The sequence below is a fragment of the Barbatula barbatula genome (assembly GCF_947034865.1).
Source record: "Barbatula barbatula genome assembly, chromosome: 2".
In the NCBI taxonomy this organism is placed as follows: Eukaryota; Metazoa; Chordata; class Actinopteri; order Cypriniformes; family Nemacheilidae; genus Barbatula; species Barbatula barbatula.
Window position 1 is genome coordinate 11,669,262 of NC_136767.1, and position 17,992 is coordinate 11,687,253.

The 17,992-nt window shown below is 37.5% G+C and overlaps 2 protein-coding genes across 3 annotated transcripts in view; one reads left to right on the forward strand and one right to left on the reverse strand.

Annotated features, from left to right (window-relative positions):
• Positions 1-676: 676 nt before the first annotated feature.
• On the forward strand, positions 677-8,319 carry ggt6 (gamma-glutamyltransferase 6). Of its 2 annotated transcripts, none has more exons than XM_079475512.1 (4): positions 677-867; positions 3,222-3,544; positions 3,700-3,813; positions 4,556-8,319. In XM_079475512.1, exons 1-4 carry the CDS (start codon positions 755-757, stop codon positions 5,806-5,808), a joined length of 1,803 nt encoding a protein of 600 aa, XP_079331638.1. In that variant the 5' UTR covers positions 677-754; the 3' UTR covers positions 5,809-8,319. The 2 variants fall into 2 exon arrangements, with proteins under 2 accessions (XP_079331638.1, XP_079331639.1); XM_079475513.1 differs by having other exon boundaries at positions 707-867; positions 4,562-7,808.
• Positions 8,320-8,781: 462 nt separating this feature from the next.
• Positions 8,782-17,992, reverse strand: part of tmem8b (transmembrane protein 8B) — a 123,584-nt gene continuing 114,373 nt past the window's right edge. Inside the window, exon 13 of the mRNA XM_079477871.1 lies at positions 8,782-10,280. Within this exon, the coding sequence (XP_079333997.1) occupies positions 9,945-10,280 (336 nt within the window). The 3' untranslated portion in view covers positions 8,782-9,944. The remainder of the gene's footprint in view (positions 10,281-17,992) is intronic.

Sequence of the window (17,992 nt, forward strand, 5' to 3'; positions counted from 1 at the left end):
GGCAAGTGATACCCAGAAAACCGAAGGTACAAAGAAATGAAGTCGTAGCCACACGAGTGACATTTAAACTGGTCAGCATTGCAAAGATATCTTACTGTATCTATATCCTTGTTTTGAACATCTCGGTGTGACGCCATTTCTTAAAGAATCTCTGCAGGAATTTTACATTCAATTACGTTCTGCATGTGTGAAAATCTCCTAGTAAATGTCAAAAGGTAAATAAGGTGGGATGATGCACGCTGTGATTCCCTTGAAGTTGGAGATCTGGAGTCCCAGGCTACTTTGAAAGAAATATTGAGGCTTATGCTCCTAGCTCACTTTCAGGTCACTGGAATATTGGAAATCAGCACAGAGCCATCCCATTGCTTCATCCGTAGCCTGTGTGGACACATACGTAAGGACTTCACAGACATCTAAGACCATTTGAAGTGCGCATGCCTTTTAAAAGTAGTTATTATTAGCATATAACCTTAAAAAACATCGACCAGGTTTTACTATTGTATAAGCGTTTCATAAAAAGAAATAGCTAATAACAAATAACAAATAAAAACCATAGATAATTATTTTAATATATAAGCCTATGTTGTAATAATTATAAAAACTAAACGTTAAGTGCAGTCACTTTGACACGCCCAGCTTTCTATTATTTCAGGGAGGGTGTTTCTACCTGCCTGTCAGGAAAAACAGGAAGTAGAAGATTGCAGTTCATTCGAATCAATGTTGTGACATTACAGCCGAAGTGGGCAGAAGGAAAATGGTGCATAGCACTGTCAAATATACAGTACTTCCAAGCGACGTACAAGATGTAAACGAGAGCGACTTTCCAGAAGAGGAGGACGATGACGAAATTACTATACATTTTCAGTCGTAAGTTACTAAATGAAAGTAATCTTTGTTTGACGCCTGTTGTGCAGGTTACATTCGATTTGGCAACATAGTATATGCTTATTTTCACTTGAGATGGATCTTCTAGCTACAGTGTATTGTTGCTGCTTTCAGTGTGAGCGCTTAACATGTTGTGCAGCAGGTGCGCTGACGCTACACGGACGCAACGCTGCAAACGACCCATAGAGAAGCCGCCCCCACGTGATATTATTAGGAATAATAACAGGGCAGGCCACTGTGGTTTTACTAACAGGTTAAAACGCTATTTAGTTATGATAGTTTCGTGTGAGCCTGGAATACACCTTGGGATTTTATTAATGACATTAATGAAATTAATTCTGACATTCTCAGTCTCATTTTTTTCATGGGATCACAAAAGTAAAGCTGTTTTTCATACAATAACTGTCATATACTTCAAAAATAAATAAAATACAAAATGATTCCTAAACTACATTACTTTATGGAAGGTAAATCCTGCCAAATAAAAAAAAAGATTATTCAACGATGCAACTTTGGTTTGAGAAGTGGGGGGTACACAAAACGGGGGGAACTGTTTTGTTTACGTTAGAAACAATTTAATTCATATTCCAATAATCAGCTTACAGTTATGTTAATGAACAAGTACGCTCATTTTATTAAAGAATACGCAGTGGTTTTAAAAGTGCCTCGTCGGGCTCCTTTTCTGTGACACCTGCTGCAGCTGCACACCACCCGAAGCTGCAGTACCTTCATGGGCAGGCTTACTTACAATTAAATAGTGTATTCTTGCCTTTCATGATCTCCTTTTGTTTCATATCATAACTTTTTTAAGTGGGAATACAGAAATCCTTGATCTTTTCTAGTGGGCATACGGCATATACCTGTGTATCACGTAAACTCCCCAGTGGAAATTACGCCCCTGAATAAATTAAACGATGAACATGAAAACCAGAATAACAATTTCATTATACATAACTGTACAATATGTGCCATAATGACAAATAAAATAGAAATGAATTTATTTAGATTTTACACTGACAATTATGGTTGGGCAATGTCTACCAAATTGGCATCGGACGAGGCCTATAGTGAAACATCGCGATGGACGATGACATCGTGGGGCGGGGTGAGTTGAGGGTATCTGTTTGCTATATGGCCATCTGCCAAAACGTTAAAAACAGTTATATCAAGGCTCCAGACCAAATCGCATTTTGCCACCAGTTTTCAAGACAGCGTGAGCATTATGACGAGTACTCACACATTCACAACCTGCTGATTTGGAATTTCTTCCAGCTTAGGCTGTGTGATCTGTCAACTGCGCTGGTCACGCCTCAGTGATGTTTCCCGCTGCCATTGCGTACATGCACAGTTCAGGTCGTCATGGCGCACACACACAATGTGAGCACATTACTATGCTATACTATTACTTCGCAGGAAAATCAAGATGCCGGCCCAACATCGGTCCAACCCTACTGACAATGCATTGTCCCCGTCAAATCGAAAAAGAAAATGCAATTGGTGATTTGATATTCATTGTCACTAAAACCTCGAGGCAAGTCTGCCAATATAAAAATTATCAATGCTCACGCAATAATAAGAACACAATTTCATTTTCTTTTCCATTTTTGTTTTTAAAGTCATGCAAATTACATGTTAATCAGTGGGTGTGGGTGAGCGTCTGCATTACAGGTAACGCCCACCAAAATGTCACATCCATTTATTCGGATGAACGTGTGTAGACCTTGTTAGGCACTTGGTCTTATAGCTTTTTGTAATGATTACGACTGACTCTGCCTTGTGCATACCGAAAATTGCAGTGTGGTGTTCTGCATCTCTGATAAATTAACAGACGTCTGAACAGACGAACAAACTGCATTGGAGAGCCATGCATCTACAATATAGCGTGCCCTGAACCATGCCGGAGTACAATTCTCCCCATTCCAGAGTACCATTGTCCCCATTCCGACGCTGGCATTCACTCACACTGTTCATTACCATCCGCACCCGAGCACGCTTTCATCATTACATTGTGTTTCCTTTTAGGAAACATAAACAAAGCGATCTTTCTCAGCACAATAGAATCCATCGTAATGTTTGGTTTGAGGATTTTATGAAAGCGATATGAGAGTAAACGGTTTAGTATGCTCTTAAATCAGAAAACTTGAATTGAATACCCCTGTTTATACTGTAGTCAACACATCAAAACTTGTTTGTATTTTTGAAACGTGACGGACAAAAGTTAGAACAGTTTTTGTATCAAAACCAGCAAAAGTTTTACTTTTGGTTTGACAGAAAATACCTCTGCCAAATTAGATTTTTCAAATTTGTTCATTTGTACATTTTATTATATTATACAGGCCCTTCCATCAGCAAAGAGGGAGAAGAGAAAGGGACACTTACATCAGGGTCACGGTGGCCCTGATTCTTCTAGGAATAGTTTGTGGATTTATGGTGTATGAGTGGAATGGGGATTGGTCTGGAATTGAGGGACATCGGGACCAATACCAGAAACCCAACAACTCTGAGGAAAATGAGCATGACCATCACTATAACCAAGATATTAATAATGATGACAGTGACCACGATCACAAAGAGGGAGATGATCATCATAATAAGCACAGTCACACCCATGAGCACAGTGAACCTCTGTACCACCAGGCTGCTGTCATTACAGACTCAGGCAAGACCCCATTAGACTGTAGTTGTAACAGTATAATGATATTATAGTAATTCAAATATTACATTTCATATAATAATATAGCATTATTTCAGATGAAGAATATGTATTGATGTGTTTTGGAACATCTGTCAATGTGTGTTGTGGTGATTTCACAGCAATCTGCTCTAGGATGGGTAAAGAGCTTCTGGAGGCGAAAGGAAATGTGGTAGATGCAGCGATTGCCGCTTTACTTTGCCTTGGAGTTGTCCACCCACACACTGCAGGATTGGGTCAGTCAAATATTATTTTTATACTTTTCTAGAAATCCAATATTTTATTGGCACAGTCTTGGTTAGCAATGGATAAGTCCACTGCAATTTGACATACACAATTCATAATTTCCTTGACTTAATACTTAATCTTTAAGTTAACATAATACTCTTTTTGGCATAGTTCACCCAAAAATTTAAATTCTATCATCATTTACCCACCCTCAAGTTCTTCCAATCCTGCATAAATTCCATTGTCCTCCTGAACACAAAGAAAGATATGGGAAGAATGTTTGTAAGCAAACACTTCTGACACTATTGATTTACAAAGTAGAAAACTAGTATGGTAGTCAATGGTGCCCCAAAACTGTTTAGTTTACCACATTCCTTAAAATATATTTTCTGTTCAACAAAACAAAGAATTTCATAAGTGTTGGAACAACTTGAGGGTGAGTCAATAGCAACAGAATTTTTATTTTTGGGATAGTACAACGTATTAACATAATAAGACATAATCTTAATGTTAAAATAGAGGTTCTATCACAACATATCACAAAATAATTAGACTCAGGACACGAAACACAACTCTATTTCCTTCCCCCAGAAAACCTTCTTTATAAATATTTTAGCAATTTGTTTTCCAGTGCATATAGTAAATCTTGAAAAGCTTCAGTTATGGATTTAGTTAGGTTTTCTGAAAGGGCAAATGTTGTAAACATTTTATCAAGGTTGCCGAATGATTCTTTTTCTTCTTTTCTTTAAGGTGCAGCGTTTTCAGCTATTTTGTACAACCACACTCTGAAATCATTTAAAGCAATACACGATACTTCTCAAAAATTGCCTGCTTATGCAGCTCCCTCGCTTTTGCAGGGCCTTAGATTATTACATTCTAACTACGGACATTTGGAATGGAGTGCGCTTTTCGAAGGCGCTGCTAAACTTGCAAAAAATTTCAGTATTGATGGAATCCTTTCCAGGGCTTTGGAAACCCACAAAGACAAAATACTCCAGTCAAAATTGTGCGATGTGTTTTGCGATGCGGATGGCCGCATGAAATCAGAGGGTGCAGATGTCGCCAACGGGAAGCTATCGGAACTTTTGCTGAGCGTCGGGCAAAATGTCTCCCATTTCTCGGAAATGCTGGCCGTAAAATTGGCTCAAGACATTTCTGAAGCCGAGAGACCAGCTTTTCTTGCTGCTGCTCGGGCAGGCACTGGAGAAATCAATGAGCCCCTTATTGAGAAACAGGAGAAATACACCATTCTGTCAGCCCCCTCCCAACTCGCAGGCGGAATGATATCCAGAATATTAGATGCAGTCAGGGAGCGAAACCTTTCTTTTCAGAGCGAAGGAGAACTTAATGACACTGCCTCCTACAATGCTCTCTTAAATTTGGCAAACGAATTCTTCAACACAAGTCAGAATCATTTTAACCTGAGAGAGCTATTGGCATTACACACGTCATGCAGTTTAATAGGGGCCCTTGATAGTCACAACAATTTTATAGTCATCTCTACCTCGCTCAACAGCACGTGGGGATCTGGGAAATACTTACCACAAAGTGGAGTAATTCTCAGTGATTTTACCTCAGACATCACCCAGCTGCCTTATTTTAGTTTTCCTCTACTGGTGAAGATAGATGAGGAAGATGATCATCACAGTGATGTTGGGCACGAAGAAGAGGAACATGAGATGCAGTTGGTTGCTGTGACTGGAGGTCTTTCTGCTCTATTTCAGTCCGTGGTTATGATAAGGAAACTGCTTGACTTTGACTTGTCTGCTCTGGAAACTGTGAAGAGCCCTCTTCTCTATATAGAGCAGAGACGGCCCAACTTTCTGTCTGGCTGCATGTCTGTTGTCACAAATAGCTTTGTGCTTTCAGAGGATAATGGACAGTTACAGGAGGTGGGCGAATGTTCGGGACACTTTTTGTCTATGCTGCTGCAGCTGAAAGCAGGACATGTAGGAGTCTATGGAGCACCTACCACTGAGGTCCATGCTGATGGCATAGACTGAGGGAAAAACCCCTCCGCACTGGGTGTTAAACACATTCTTATTGCCTATGGTGAAAGATGATCTAATCCAATTACCTGTTTATGTCTTTACATACTATAATACATCGGAATGGCACTAAAAAACCCAAATGTGTATTCATTGTTCTGCCGTTTCAAACTTCAAACTCTCTCTCCCTGAGTGAAGACTGAAGTACTTTACCTTGAGTTTCCAACTACACTCTTAAAGATAAAGGTGCAGTAACAGGTTCTTCACAGCTGTGCCATATGTGACCCTGGACCACAAAACCAGTCTTAAGTAACACGTGAACATTTGTAACATTAGAACATTGTATGGGTCAAAATTATCTTTTCTTAAGTAAAGATCATGTTCCAGGAAGATATTTTGTCAATTTCCTACCACAAATATATAAAAACTTATAAAAAATATAGCAAAATCACTATAAAAAATGTCGGGAAACAGGCCTACGTGCCTACATACTCACCGCTGGCACTCAAGTTTAATATTTATGTAAAGCTTAGAATTTCTGATTTTAGGTTCATCTACTCTCCACCACGTCATTAAGCGGTAAGCCAATAAAGAGTGTTAAAACCAAACTGTTTCCTAGCAACGACCTGTTAGCATCTCTGATTAACAACTTTAAAGGAAATTTTTTCTCAGTATTATAATTTGTTTGCAACCTCAGATTCCAGAGTTTGAAATAGTCCTAATAAACCACACATCAATAGAAAGCTGTCAGATGAGAAATTTTGAAGAAGTTTGTTGTCCAGGGTCACATATAAGAACCAGTCAAATGTTCACAGAACTAGTTTTTAACTAACTTTATTAACTAACTTGTTCTATGGCATTGTGTAGCACCTTTGAATGTATTTTTTTTGTCATTTAATGTCTACTGTTACCTTTTAAGATTTAATGACCTTTTAATCTATATATACTCTCCACATATTTTCTTTAGATGCCCTTTTATTTATTTACTTGTTTTGAATTCCTTACAGCGACAACTTTTTATTGATCTTTATCTGTTTTATCCTGTAAATTTGAGACCATACGGTGCACAAAAAGCATATAAGGCGAATCGATATGATGAGCAAAGGACTGCCACTTTGTTCCTCGTGTCTCACAATCTATAAACCAGCAATGTGGCTTGCATATTGTTTCGATAAAGATCAAGCATACACAAACACAGAAAGCTTTTGATGTAGTTTAGATACTAGATTTTAAACGTTTAATATCCTTTGTAAGTGTATGTGTATGCTTCTAAGTGTGCAAATGACGTGACAATGAGAGCATCATTATTAGTGTTGCATACTTCTGGAAGCTGTCTATTTTAGTTGTAATTTTTTATCTTTGCAAACATTGTACATTATGTGTATTTTGTCCATTGTGAATATTTTGTGCTTTTGAAGAAGATTTTTGATTGTAAAACATGTAATGTTCCATCTTTTCTTGCCCTGATTGGTTTGCATTGTCAGCGTTGATTTTAGCTCTCCTGTAATTTATATATGGTTGTTCATGCAGCAAGGAATTATTGAGCAGAATAGAAACCCCACATTCTTTTTTAGAATCTGTTATTGTTGTTTAAAGCTGATGTGTAAATGTTTGAATGTTCAAATACATCTGTCCCTGTTTAAAATGCAGAGAGAGCTATAAGAATTCGTTCCTCAGGAAGGAATATAAAGACCGCGGTTTTATCAAAACATGGTTTTGTTTAAGCAAAACATTGTTTTGTTTAAGCAAAACATTGTTTTGTTTCTGCTGTTTGTTTAGGCATCCCGAGCAGTCTGATACAGCAATGATGTCTAAACCAGCTGCATCAGTTTTAGCTAGTACAATCTTTTTGCCACAAAATAAGGTTTTTGGGAAATCCATTTTTTAATAATCATTATCTTTTATCAAAATTGACATTTTCTTTCATTTAGATGACAATAAGGGTGTAGAAATAATTATTTTCATGTTTCCCAGTACTAAAATACTGTAACACTTTCACGATGAAGTTGTTTTTTTGAAGATATCACTATGTACAGACTATTGAATGCACTATATTTACAAAGCAAGGTTGTTTGTCACCTGAGAGCCGAGTGTTATTTTTGTTTATATCAAAACAGTTACTGCAGATGATTTTAATATCACATCCTAATGTGAAATGTGACACAGTTAAAGCACATTTTGTGAAATTAAAGGAGTCATTTGAACAGCTTCCATTAGCTTAGAAACCTTTACCTCAGTTATCTACTCTTCATTTACAAAGATGGGCAGAAAATTGAATCCCCATCTCAGCGTGAAATCTTTCATCCATTCCCATTTAGAAAATAGCTCAAGATTTCTTTAACACGTGACAGAGACTTGGGGACACAGAGTAGATTACTTTCAGAATGTCGGGATTGAGGATGGCTTGATTTGTTTGTGGATGTGTTTTGCTAGATGAAATGTCTTTGTATAATATACGTCCCATTAGTGTCCCATTTATTTGCAGATGAATAATAGCTATTTGTAAATAAATGCTCAAATATTCCCAATTCAGGACATAGCATTCATTTATAAAAACGGATTATTGCTTTGTTTATAATAAAAGATTACGAGGCAGGCAGGCAGGCATAAATATGACCTTTTTTCAGAAGCTTGGCGCGCAATAGTAGAATGATAGTGATATTTCATATTGCCTTAGGAGCCAGCCAGCCAGTGGTGAGACATTCAAGATGGTCAGCAATTAATTTTCCATTCACTCTAAATATTTGTAAAGATATTTTGCGTGAAACAATTTACACAAAATAAATTGAGTAAACCTTTAATGCTGTGAAATGTAATATACTGATTAAATTGAGTAAATGCATAAGTAAAGAAATTAAGTAAATGTGAGTAACGCAAATATTGATATTATAATTTGCCAAACATATTAAGTGTTAATTTGTTAATTGAATACATCTTTTCATTCATTAAATAAGCTACATGTGTAAATGATTTGAGAAATTAGCATATAAGAGAAAACTGTTGGATTTTTTAATACATTTGTAATAGGTAAAATCAATAAAATTATTTTAAAATATTTTTTTACATTAACACAACCCCTTCTTAAGATATATATTTATTTCGATAGTTAATAATCCACATTAATGATTCTTAAGAGTGTATGATTCATGTCAGGGCAAGTTTGGTTAGGGAAAAATTATATAATCTGGAGATCATAGACAGTAAAAATGTGTTTGCAAGATCAATGATGTATGGTTTAGTATAGGAATAGTTTTGAGGAACAAACGGTGGAACCACAATAACTGGACCCTGAACATTACAAATCATTTTTGAAAAGTAAGTTTTCTAGCACAAGGAATTAAAGAACCAGATTTAATACCGAAAAAATAAAATGTTTATTTGCTTTATCATTTGCTTTGATTTAAAATGTCTCCCTCTGACCTGATCCTTACTAGGTAAATACAACAGGAAATATGAGGTTATTATTTGAGGTTTCTTAATAAAACCTGGTCTTGGCAACGGACACTTTCCTAAACCATCTATAAATCGACAATCAATTATGCTGCAAAGGCAATACAATGCAATCCAAAGTACAATCAGACATTCCACTTAGAACAACTATACTATACATTTACATGTACACATTGTGACTTAATCATAACTATACTTATATTTAAAAAAATGTACAGTACCACATTTTTGTGTCTCATTGCAAAAGATGTTTAGAAAGAAAGGAAACTAAAAAAGCAGTGCCCTTTATATTGCCACGAAAATAAAATGTTCTTCCTTTGCATCCTCTTAACACAATAAAACATTTGGTCATTTCAGTGCCAGAAAACAATGAATAAATTACATGACACATTTTTCAATTTTACAGTCACTGTCAAGTAGCAGCAGCGAAATCAGCATTGACTTTTAAAATAATGCACTAACAACAGTGCATTGCTGTACTGACATGAACCATTCCAAGATACTAACAATGCAAACGATATCAACAATAATATTAATCCAAATAACAATGACCAAAAACTTGTATGTACAGGTGTATGTGTGTTTCAGTCGAAAGTTATTTACAGTGCATCAGTAAGTTCTCTGGCTTTGTTTTCCGTGTTTATTTATTCCAAAAGAGATGAAAGGCAAAAAAAGTCAACGTCACTAAACTCTGAACATCATCAGCTGGTGCATATGCTGTTAATGGTAATAATAGCTGGGTCCACCAATCCCATCTCCTCGTGCTCATTGACACAGAGCTGGTAGCCGCAGCCTCGCCGTCGTTTCAGGGGAGTGACTTTCACGTCGGGTTTGGCACGGGGAGGCAGAAGGAAGCCGACACTTCCTGCGATCAGCATGTGCCAGATGCTGTGGATGTAGAAGTAGTTCTCCTCCGTCTCCACAAAGGCGTACAGGGCCACTGCTGATGTGGCGATGGTGGTTCCAGGAAACAGGAAAAACACCCAGCGTTTCCAGGTTGGTGGATAACAGCGGCGCCGACGGAAGGTGCGCACAGTCTGAAGGACACAAACCAGAAGGCATGTTTAGGCACGAGTAAGCAAAACAACACACGCACAAGGAGCAAGAACCATTGATAAATGGGAAGCACAGACCCGTAGAGACACTCTGATGATCGTGAGCCACTGTTGGGGCTTGGAACCAAATGCACACACTTATAATGTTGGACATACAATTACAGACTTCATAGAAATTCTCTAGAGATCCTGATATTTATGAACACGGTAAAGCTGTCCTTGCACACTCAGCACACACAAGCTTTACATCACTCATGCTGGAATGAATTTCATTATACTGTAGTAAATCTATCAGCAGAGCAGACCATAAAGAGATGTATTCAGATCTAGTCTAAGAGGGTAATACCGTGTAAAATACATAATATCTTTAAAGTGATAGTTCACCCAAAAATGAAAATTCGGTCATTATTTAGTCACCATCTTGTTATTTCAAACCAGTTTGACTTTCTTTTGCAGAAGACGAAAAAATATATCTTGAATAAGGCTGGTACAGAAAACCGTTGGTTCCCATTGATATGCATACTAAATGGGTAAAATAACTTTTTACAGTGTATTATATTAATATGTTTTCATATAATAAACTGTAAAAAGTTATTTTACCCATTTAGTTGTTTCAACATGTTTTGACTCATTCAGTCAAAATGGTGTCACCTAAATGAAAGAAAAATATATTTTAATTAAAGACAATGCAAAAGATAATGATTATTTAAAATAGGTCTCACAAATACTTTATTTTGTGTCAAAAAGATTGTACCTCCTCAAACTGATGGAGGCGGTTTAGACAATATTGCAGTACCAGACCGCTCAGGATGCCTAAAAATTGCATTTTTAAAACCAAGGGCGAAGAGCCCAACTGAAGGAAACACTGATCACCATGTGACTTTTGCTATGCCACACCTTCAGCACCTATAGTAAGTTTGTGAAACTTTATTCTTGTCTCGTTACTAAGCACTCAAACCATAGTAGTTTTTCATACAATTCAAGGAGAATATACTGAATTTTACATGTTTTTTTTTTTTTACTATTCACAGCTAAGCCACAACTGCCCCATAACAGAGTTAAAGCAAAAAGACGACTTAACATTTTAAGATGATGTGAACAAGCGCACATATAATTAAATTATCTCCTTTTCTCCATCTGTCAAATGCTGGACTTTTTTTATTTTGCCTTGTTGTGCAAGCACTGTCGAGCTTGTGCAGAGGCAGCAGTTTTTGCCAGAGGGGAACTGGAATCCCCTGGTTAGGCCTGGTTTCCCTCTGAGTTTTTTTTTCTCCTCCAATGGAGTTTTGGGTTCCTCACCACCGTTTGCATACTGTTTTGCACTGTTTGCCTGGCTGGGGGTGCTGCTAGAATTTGATAGTCTTATTTAATTAACACTGCATATAGGAATTTATTGTGTGTCTGATATTTGACCTGTGTTTTGACTTGCATAACCTTTTATGTTTTACTTATAGTCAATGTTTTCTTGTACAGCTGCTTTGTAACAATGAAAATTGTAAAAAGCGCTATATAAATAAAGCTGACTTGACTTGACTTGTCATGACATTTCAATTATAAAGCGGCACTAGTTGACAACTGCTGTAGACTAGTTCTTTGCCCCAGGTTATCATTTTACATGCATGCAATAGTGCAATATACAATGCTAATCTTAGCACACACTCAGAGCAGATTTTTTATATCTCATTACAGCACAGCACATTATTGAAAGCATGGTGTTTAAATGTCTATATATACTTCAGAGGCACGTCAGAAGCCATGATTCTACATTGTTACTCCTGTCCAACTGGACAGTCAATCAAACAAACTTGTGGATTCTGAAGACTGCATGTAGAACACTGTGGGTCCTCAGAGACTATTCCAATCCTATATTCCCCCGGATTACTAATTGTGTTCCAGCTTTAGTGCAGCTTCCAGGGACACTTCAGCACATACAGTAAGTTTGTGAAACTTGTTACTAAGCACTCAAACCATAATAGTTTTTCATAAAATTCAAGGAGAATATAATGAATTGTTTTACTGTTCAAGCAGCCTTGGAAATTACTGTATACACATGTTTTATTAAACACAAACATACACTTTTTCTGTCAAAGTACCAGGACTTTTTTATAGATTGCACTTTTGACACATCAGCAGAGATTCACTTCAGCCAGCTGTTGTTTACACCCACGCCCATTCATGATTGTGTCAAGGTAAAGTTTTGGTCTCACAGATATTGAAGGTGGCAATGGGGTTCTGATTTAACACAAGGCAGGCATCAAATGCAAGTTAAAACTGGCCTAGATTAGTAAATAAGGTATGGGACGTAATTGTAACAAAATTGGTAAGAAATTTCTATTGGTGGCAACATATCTTAATTCACCCAAAATAAAACATTTAATTTACTGTGGATTTAAACAATGTTAGGTTACCTCATTTAAGGCTACCTGACATGTATATCTTAAATAAACTATTGTGACAAGGAAATGTTTGTTCTGTCAACCTTTCCTAAATCACTTATTTAACCTCCTCTGAGGGACACACTGTAATATATTCCAAAGCATTCATCTGCAAAGCCAAATATGCTTTCTGATATTGATTAGATGATGCATGAATCAATGACGCCTGGGCACTTGGCATGCAGGAACACAGTAGGTCAGGCCTCACATGTAGTTAGCATGCTTTTGCTGCATTGTTTTGAGAAGAATGCACATTTTTAAGCAAATAATTTATCACAGGGCCAAACTTTCACCAAGTGTGCTACTACTCAACATAATAGTTTTGGGTTTTTCAGCAGTTATTTATCATTTTGCCTTTGTGATGCTAAATTCTGCATTAAACGCGGGTCATCACTAAGTTTTATGCGCTTTGGTCAATATATAAATGACAATATGGTATACTCTCTAAAATTATATTTAAATAATGAATCTCTTTTTCTTTATTTGTTTTGAAAATAATAAAACCGGCTATACCAGTAGGCATTACCAATTTGTTTAGATAATTCAAATTAAATGAGATTCCATCACCGATGAGGTGTCTAAGTGCATCAACAGATTTATATTTAACTACTTTTCCCTGGCCTGCCCGGGGACTTTCAGGAACGGACTGGATGACATTGGACACCAGTATGGCGACAACTGGAGAGAGTGGACAGCTCGGAGAGACGGCAACCTGGGTAGGAAGGGCTAGCAACCCAACTTGCAACTTCTGTGAGGAAGTACCCAAACAAGCTACGGAAAGCCCTAAAGGAATATACTGTACCCCCAGGGTTTGCCCGAGAGGGGGGGGTGAGCACCCCAACAGGACAGACCTACAGTTTTCGACCAATGCAAACGGACTATCGACGACAATGGCAGAGTGTGTCTGCGGCAAGGTGTGCAAGAACCCACATGGCCTGAAGATTCACCAGGCCAGGATGAAATGCTTGCTAAAGGAGCAACTGGTACAGCCCGCAGGGATCACCCCTTGTGAGATGCGGGAGGAACCAGGCCCAGAGTTACCTCACAGTGCCCAGAGCCTCCATGAATCAGTAGCCCCAGACCCAGGTTGAGTAACGGAAGTTAATCGTCGGGTCAAGTGGCCTCCGGCCAGTAAGGACAAATAGTGGCTTCAGTTCAATAAAGGATGTGGATAACATCCTAGAAGCAGCAGCCAATGGCGACGCAGACAGGAAGCTCAAAACCATGGCAACCATCATCATCAGCCTTGCTGCCGAGAGGTTTGGGATGGTGGAGAAGGCTGGTACCAAGAGACGGTCTGCCTTCATTGCAAACCCCTTTGGGGTCACCAAGCAGTTGCCTGGGCAGAAAGAAGTGGCCACCTCGCTTGTTCCAAAGAGGAGATCGACCACCATCTCCGCAACACCTACAGTGATGTTGCTTTGGAGGAAGACCTAGGCCCCTATAGACCTTTGATAGATCGCCCAGGACCCACCACGGATTTCAACACCAAGGAGCCCAGTTGGAAGGAGGTTCAGGAGGTCGTCAAGGCAGCCAGAAAGATCACCACTCTGCTCGCGGACTGCGTTTTTGCACACGGAGCAGAAATGCGCTCTCGCAAGGATTCCTTTCCCTTTCCACACTGCCCTACGTGTTAAATGCGCTCTCGCCAGGGTGTTTTTACGCTCGTGGAACTGTTCTGTGTGCTTAAATCATGCATGCGAGTTTTGGGTCTGTATAAACGCCACAGAGGCGAGGCTATCAGACGTTGCTCGAGTAAAACCCTCCTGCAGAGTGATAACGCTTCAATCTGATGATTACTAAAGTAATACTGGGCAAAACAGATGAAAACTTCATTAATTGTACAATGTACAAGTACATTTTATTTCACACCAATATACTGTACTTCCGGTTAGTATAAAACGTTTAGTTTTCCACTTGGGACGATACTACCCTACTAAAATTCATACACTATATAGTTGAGTGCATAGTTTAAGTGCATAGTGCATAGTACGTCATTTGGAACACAGCTCATGTGTTCAAACTTGTTATTCTATAAGTAATGAAACTCAAACTTCATACACGCTCTGTAAATGTGAGAGACCAGACCCTCTCCAAATATTTGTCTCTCTTTCACTCAACATTGCTTTGTCTCTCAATCGTTCGGGAGCTCAAAACTTTCATTTATCTACTCTGCATGACTGATCTAATTTCAGCTCATCTATGTACATTCGAAACGCAGAACCTAAAAATAACACAACCCAAGAAAAATAAAAGTCCTGAAATGGTAGACAGTCAGTAAACATACTGAGTGGATTTGGCATTTTTTAAAGCTTGATAGATTGTAGCTGTTTTCATCAGTGTAAAATGGGATGTTAGAATCACAGCGGGATGCTTAGAGTCTATGTGGGCCAGATTCTTGAGAATTGAAATGTTGGCAGGTTTTAATTACACAGAGTCATTATGATGATAGATTCTTTTTACCGGTTATTCAATGTAACATTTTGTGCACAAAAATCTGAGTAATGTGTAGTTTTATTGGAATGGTTCTGATTCAATTCGATCAAATCAGATTTGAGGGATAAGTTTACTATCAGGGATACACTGCAGAAAATGATTCTATACTTAGTAGATTTTAGTGATAAGTAAAATAATGTAAATAAATTGGAATAAAGTCTACCATGTTTTGTTAACATCATAATAATTTGGTTTAAGTTATTCGTATAAACTTATGATGATTGAGTTAATCTAACTCAATTTTACCATGTTCCCATGCACTTAAATTAGTCAAATAGAGTTGACTTAATTTCAGTATTTTGTTTTGGGGCTACACAAATGGTTTTTGTTGATATAACTAAGATCCCAGCATGCATTGCTTCTGAATGAATTTTAAATTTGTGTTAACCTAATAATATTTGAAATTAAAAAGGTATTTTCCTTTACCGGATTCAAAGCATAGTTTTATTTAATTTGTGCTTGTAATCTGGTGCCATAATATAATTCAGTAGATACAATTGAATATTTTTCAAGTGTATACATGTAAGTGCTTCTACACCATTGTCCTTTACTTAAATATGTTCCTGGTGGAACATTCTACCCAATGCGGTCCGGTCAACCACATCTCTCACAACCTTCAAAAAACTACTAAAAACCCATCTCTTCGGCGAATACTTTACAGAAAAAAAGAAACAAAAAGAACGTACACTAACCCTCTTCTCCCAATAGGTAGTGGTCTAGCTTTTGTTGAAACTAGTAACTTTGTATTAGCACCTAATGTACTATTGCTCTCTGAACTCTTTGTAAGTCACTTTGGATAAAAACGTCTGCTAAATCCCTAAATGTAAATGTAACTGTACTGATCAATTACCTCTGGTTTTTGGTCAGGGTTTGGCCTGGGCAGGCTTTTTTTAGCAAAGGTTACCCCAGAACATCTCGGTTCTGGTCAAATCAGTTTGACCATATAGTCTTATTATGACTATAGTGTTAATACTGTATTTAGAGTAAATGTTTACATCTACAGAGTTGGTTCCAAACGCTATATTTATGTGATTAACCTCCCCTCTGCCTCCAAATGACATGTCTTCTAACTATCCAATGGTCAGGCTTCTTAATTCCAACGATCCAATCAATTCCCAAAGAATAAAATAAAGTCACACTCTAAATTTCCTAATGCAGAAGTCGTTTCACTCAGATATATAAAATACAGAAAAAACACCACCACAACTTCCTCCGTTTCATACCAGCTTCTACATGGAAAAGATCACTTCAGCTTTATACTGGTATTTCACAGGGGAGTTAGTACTTCTGTACTATAGTATTATAAGCTTAGTGTTAGAAGCTTTCAAAAAATGTACAGACTTCACATCTATGTCTGGGCTGTACAGTGCGACATACTATATGTCTAAAATCGGTCTGTGCTAAGAATACATGTAAAAGTGTAGAGCGCATGCAGTACAGTTTGGCAGGTGCATTTGACAGAGCCGCTTGTTTGTGTGAAGTGCGTTTGTCGTTGCGCTTGTTCGTGTGTGAAGTTAACTAATGGCGCACCACTATTATTTTCCTTTATATTTAGTTTTTGCCTCAAATCGCTGGTATCTTCCTATTCTTTTCGATATACTTTTACACCACTGTGGTTATCACGCTGTAAATGCAGCTTTGCAAGGCAGACTGTCTGCCGTAAATGAAACGCTATTTTTTATTTTAAAAGGGGGCGGGTTACTCGATATGTCTCACGCTCTCTGCATTTATCAGTTAAAATAACGTCAACACATCATATAATGCTGCGCCTTCAAGGCATTGCAGTTGGGCTTTAAGTGATATCAAAATACACTGCATTTTTTCTGTCTCTATATGAAGAGCTGCCAACGGCAAAAATAATTTGGTCCATGAAGAATGCAGCACACAAAGGACAACACAACATCTACATTATTTGCCGTAACTGTTAGTGTTTAAAACATGGATGAAGATTTTGAACTACTGTTGTCCTGCACTGTTAAAATCAAGTTAAAATTGTTGGGGTTTAATTACATTTACATTTAAGTTCATGAAAATATGTGTTTTGCATGCTGTGTGATAGACATGCTGACAGATGGTTTTATTACAGTCATAGTTTGTAATGTTATACAGCCAAAATTAACAGAATTATCATGTGAAAGACTAAGAGCATGACAAGACATGAAAAATCCAGGTTATCACATACAATAATTTGAGTATAAATATTAATGCTGTATTGCTTAAAAGTGAATATGAACTTTTTTGTTAGAGAATCTTTTTTTGTACTTTTTTATCTTGTTTCTCCTTGTTTTCATATTCATTTGTATTTCAAAACTTAGTTATTTAATCTTTCATTTATACACAGCCTGGCTGTTATAAATGTTACATCAGCTCGATTAAGCTATTAATTGACTTGATACGGTAATGACTGCTTATATGTCTAGGCTGTTTGAGGCGAAATTACATGGTTTAGGTTAAACATAATCATAACAAATGAGCAAACAACAAAGTGTTAGAATGATTATTCCTGCTCTTTTCCCCCCACAGTTTATTGTGTAAACTCGACTGCTTGATTTTATAAATGTTTTAGGTAAAGAATCAAAGTTCTTTAATTTTGTCTCCCCCAGTAGAAGTTCACAGTTGACTCCTCTCTGCACACACAGCCCCCACAAGGGAGGACACGGTTGTTTCGTTTAACATTCACATGCCGGAGGCACTCGCAAAGACTTTTGCTTGTCCAACACCCATTATATTTTATCTTCTCACTTCAGGAAATGCAATGTGGTC

Coding starts and splice junctions, on each gene's coding strand:
- ggt6 (XM_079475512.1), top strand. CDS start 755: ATGGTGCATAGCACTGTCAAATATACAGTACTTCCAAGCGACGTACAA. Junction 868..3,221: donor ATTACTATACATTTTCAGTC/GTAAGTTACTAA, acceptor TATATTATACAG/GCCCTTCCATCAGCAAAGAG. Junction 3,545..3,699: donor TGCTGTCATTACAGACTCAG/GCAAGACCCCAT, acceptor GTGATTTCACAG/CAATCTGCTCTAGGATGGGT.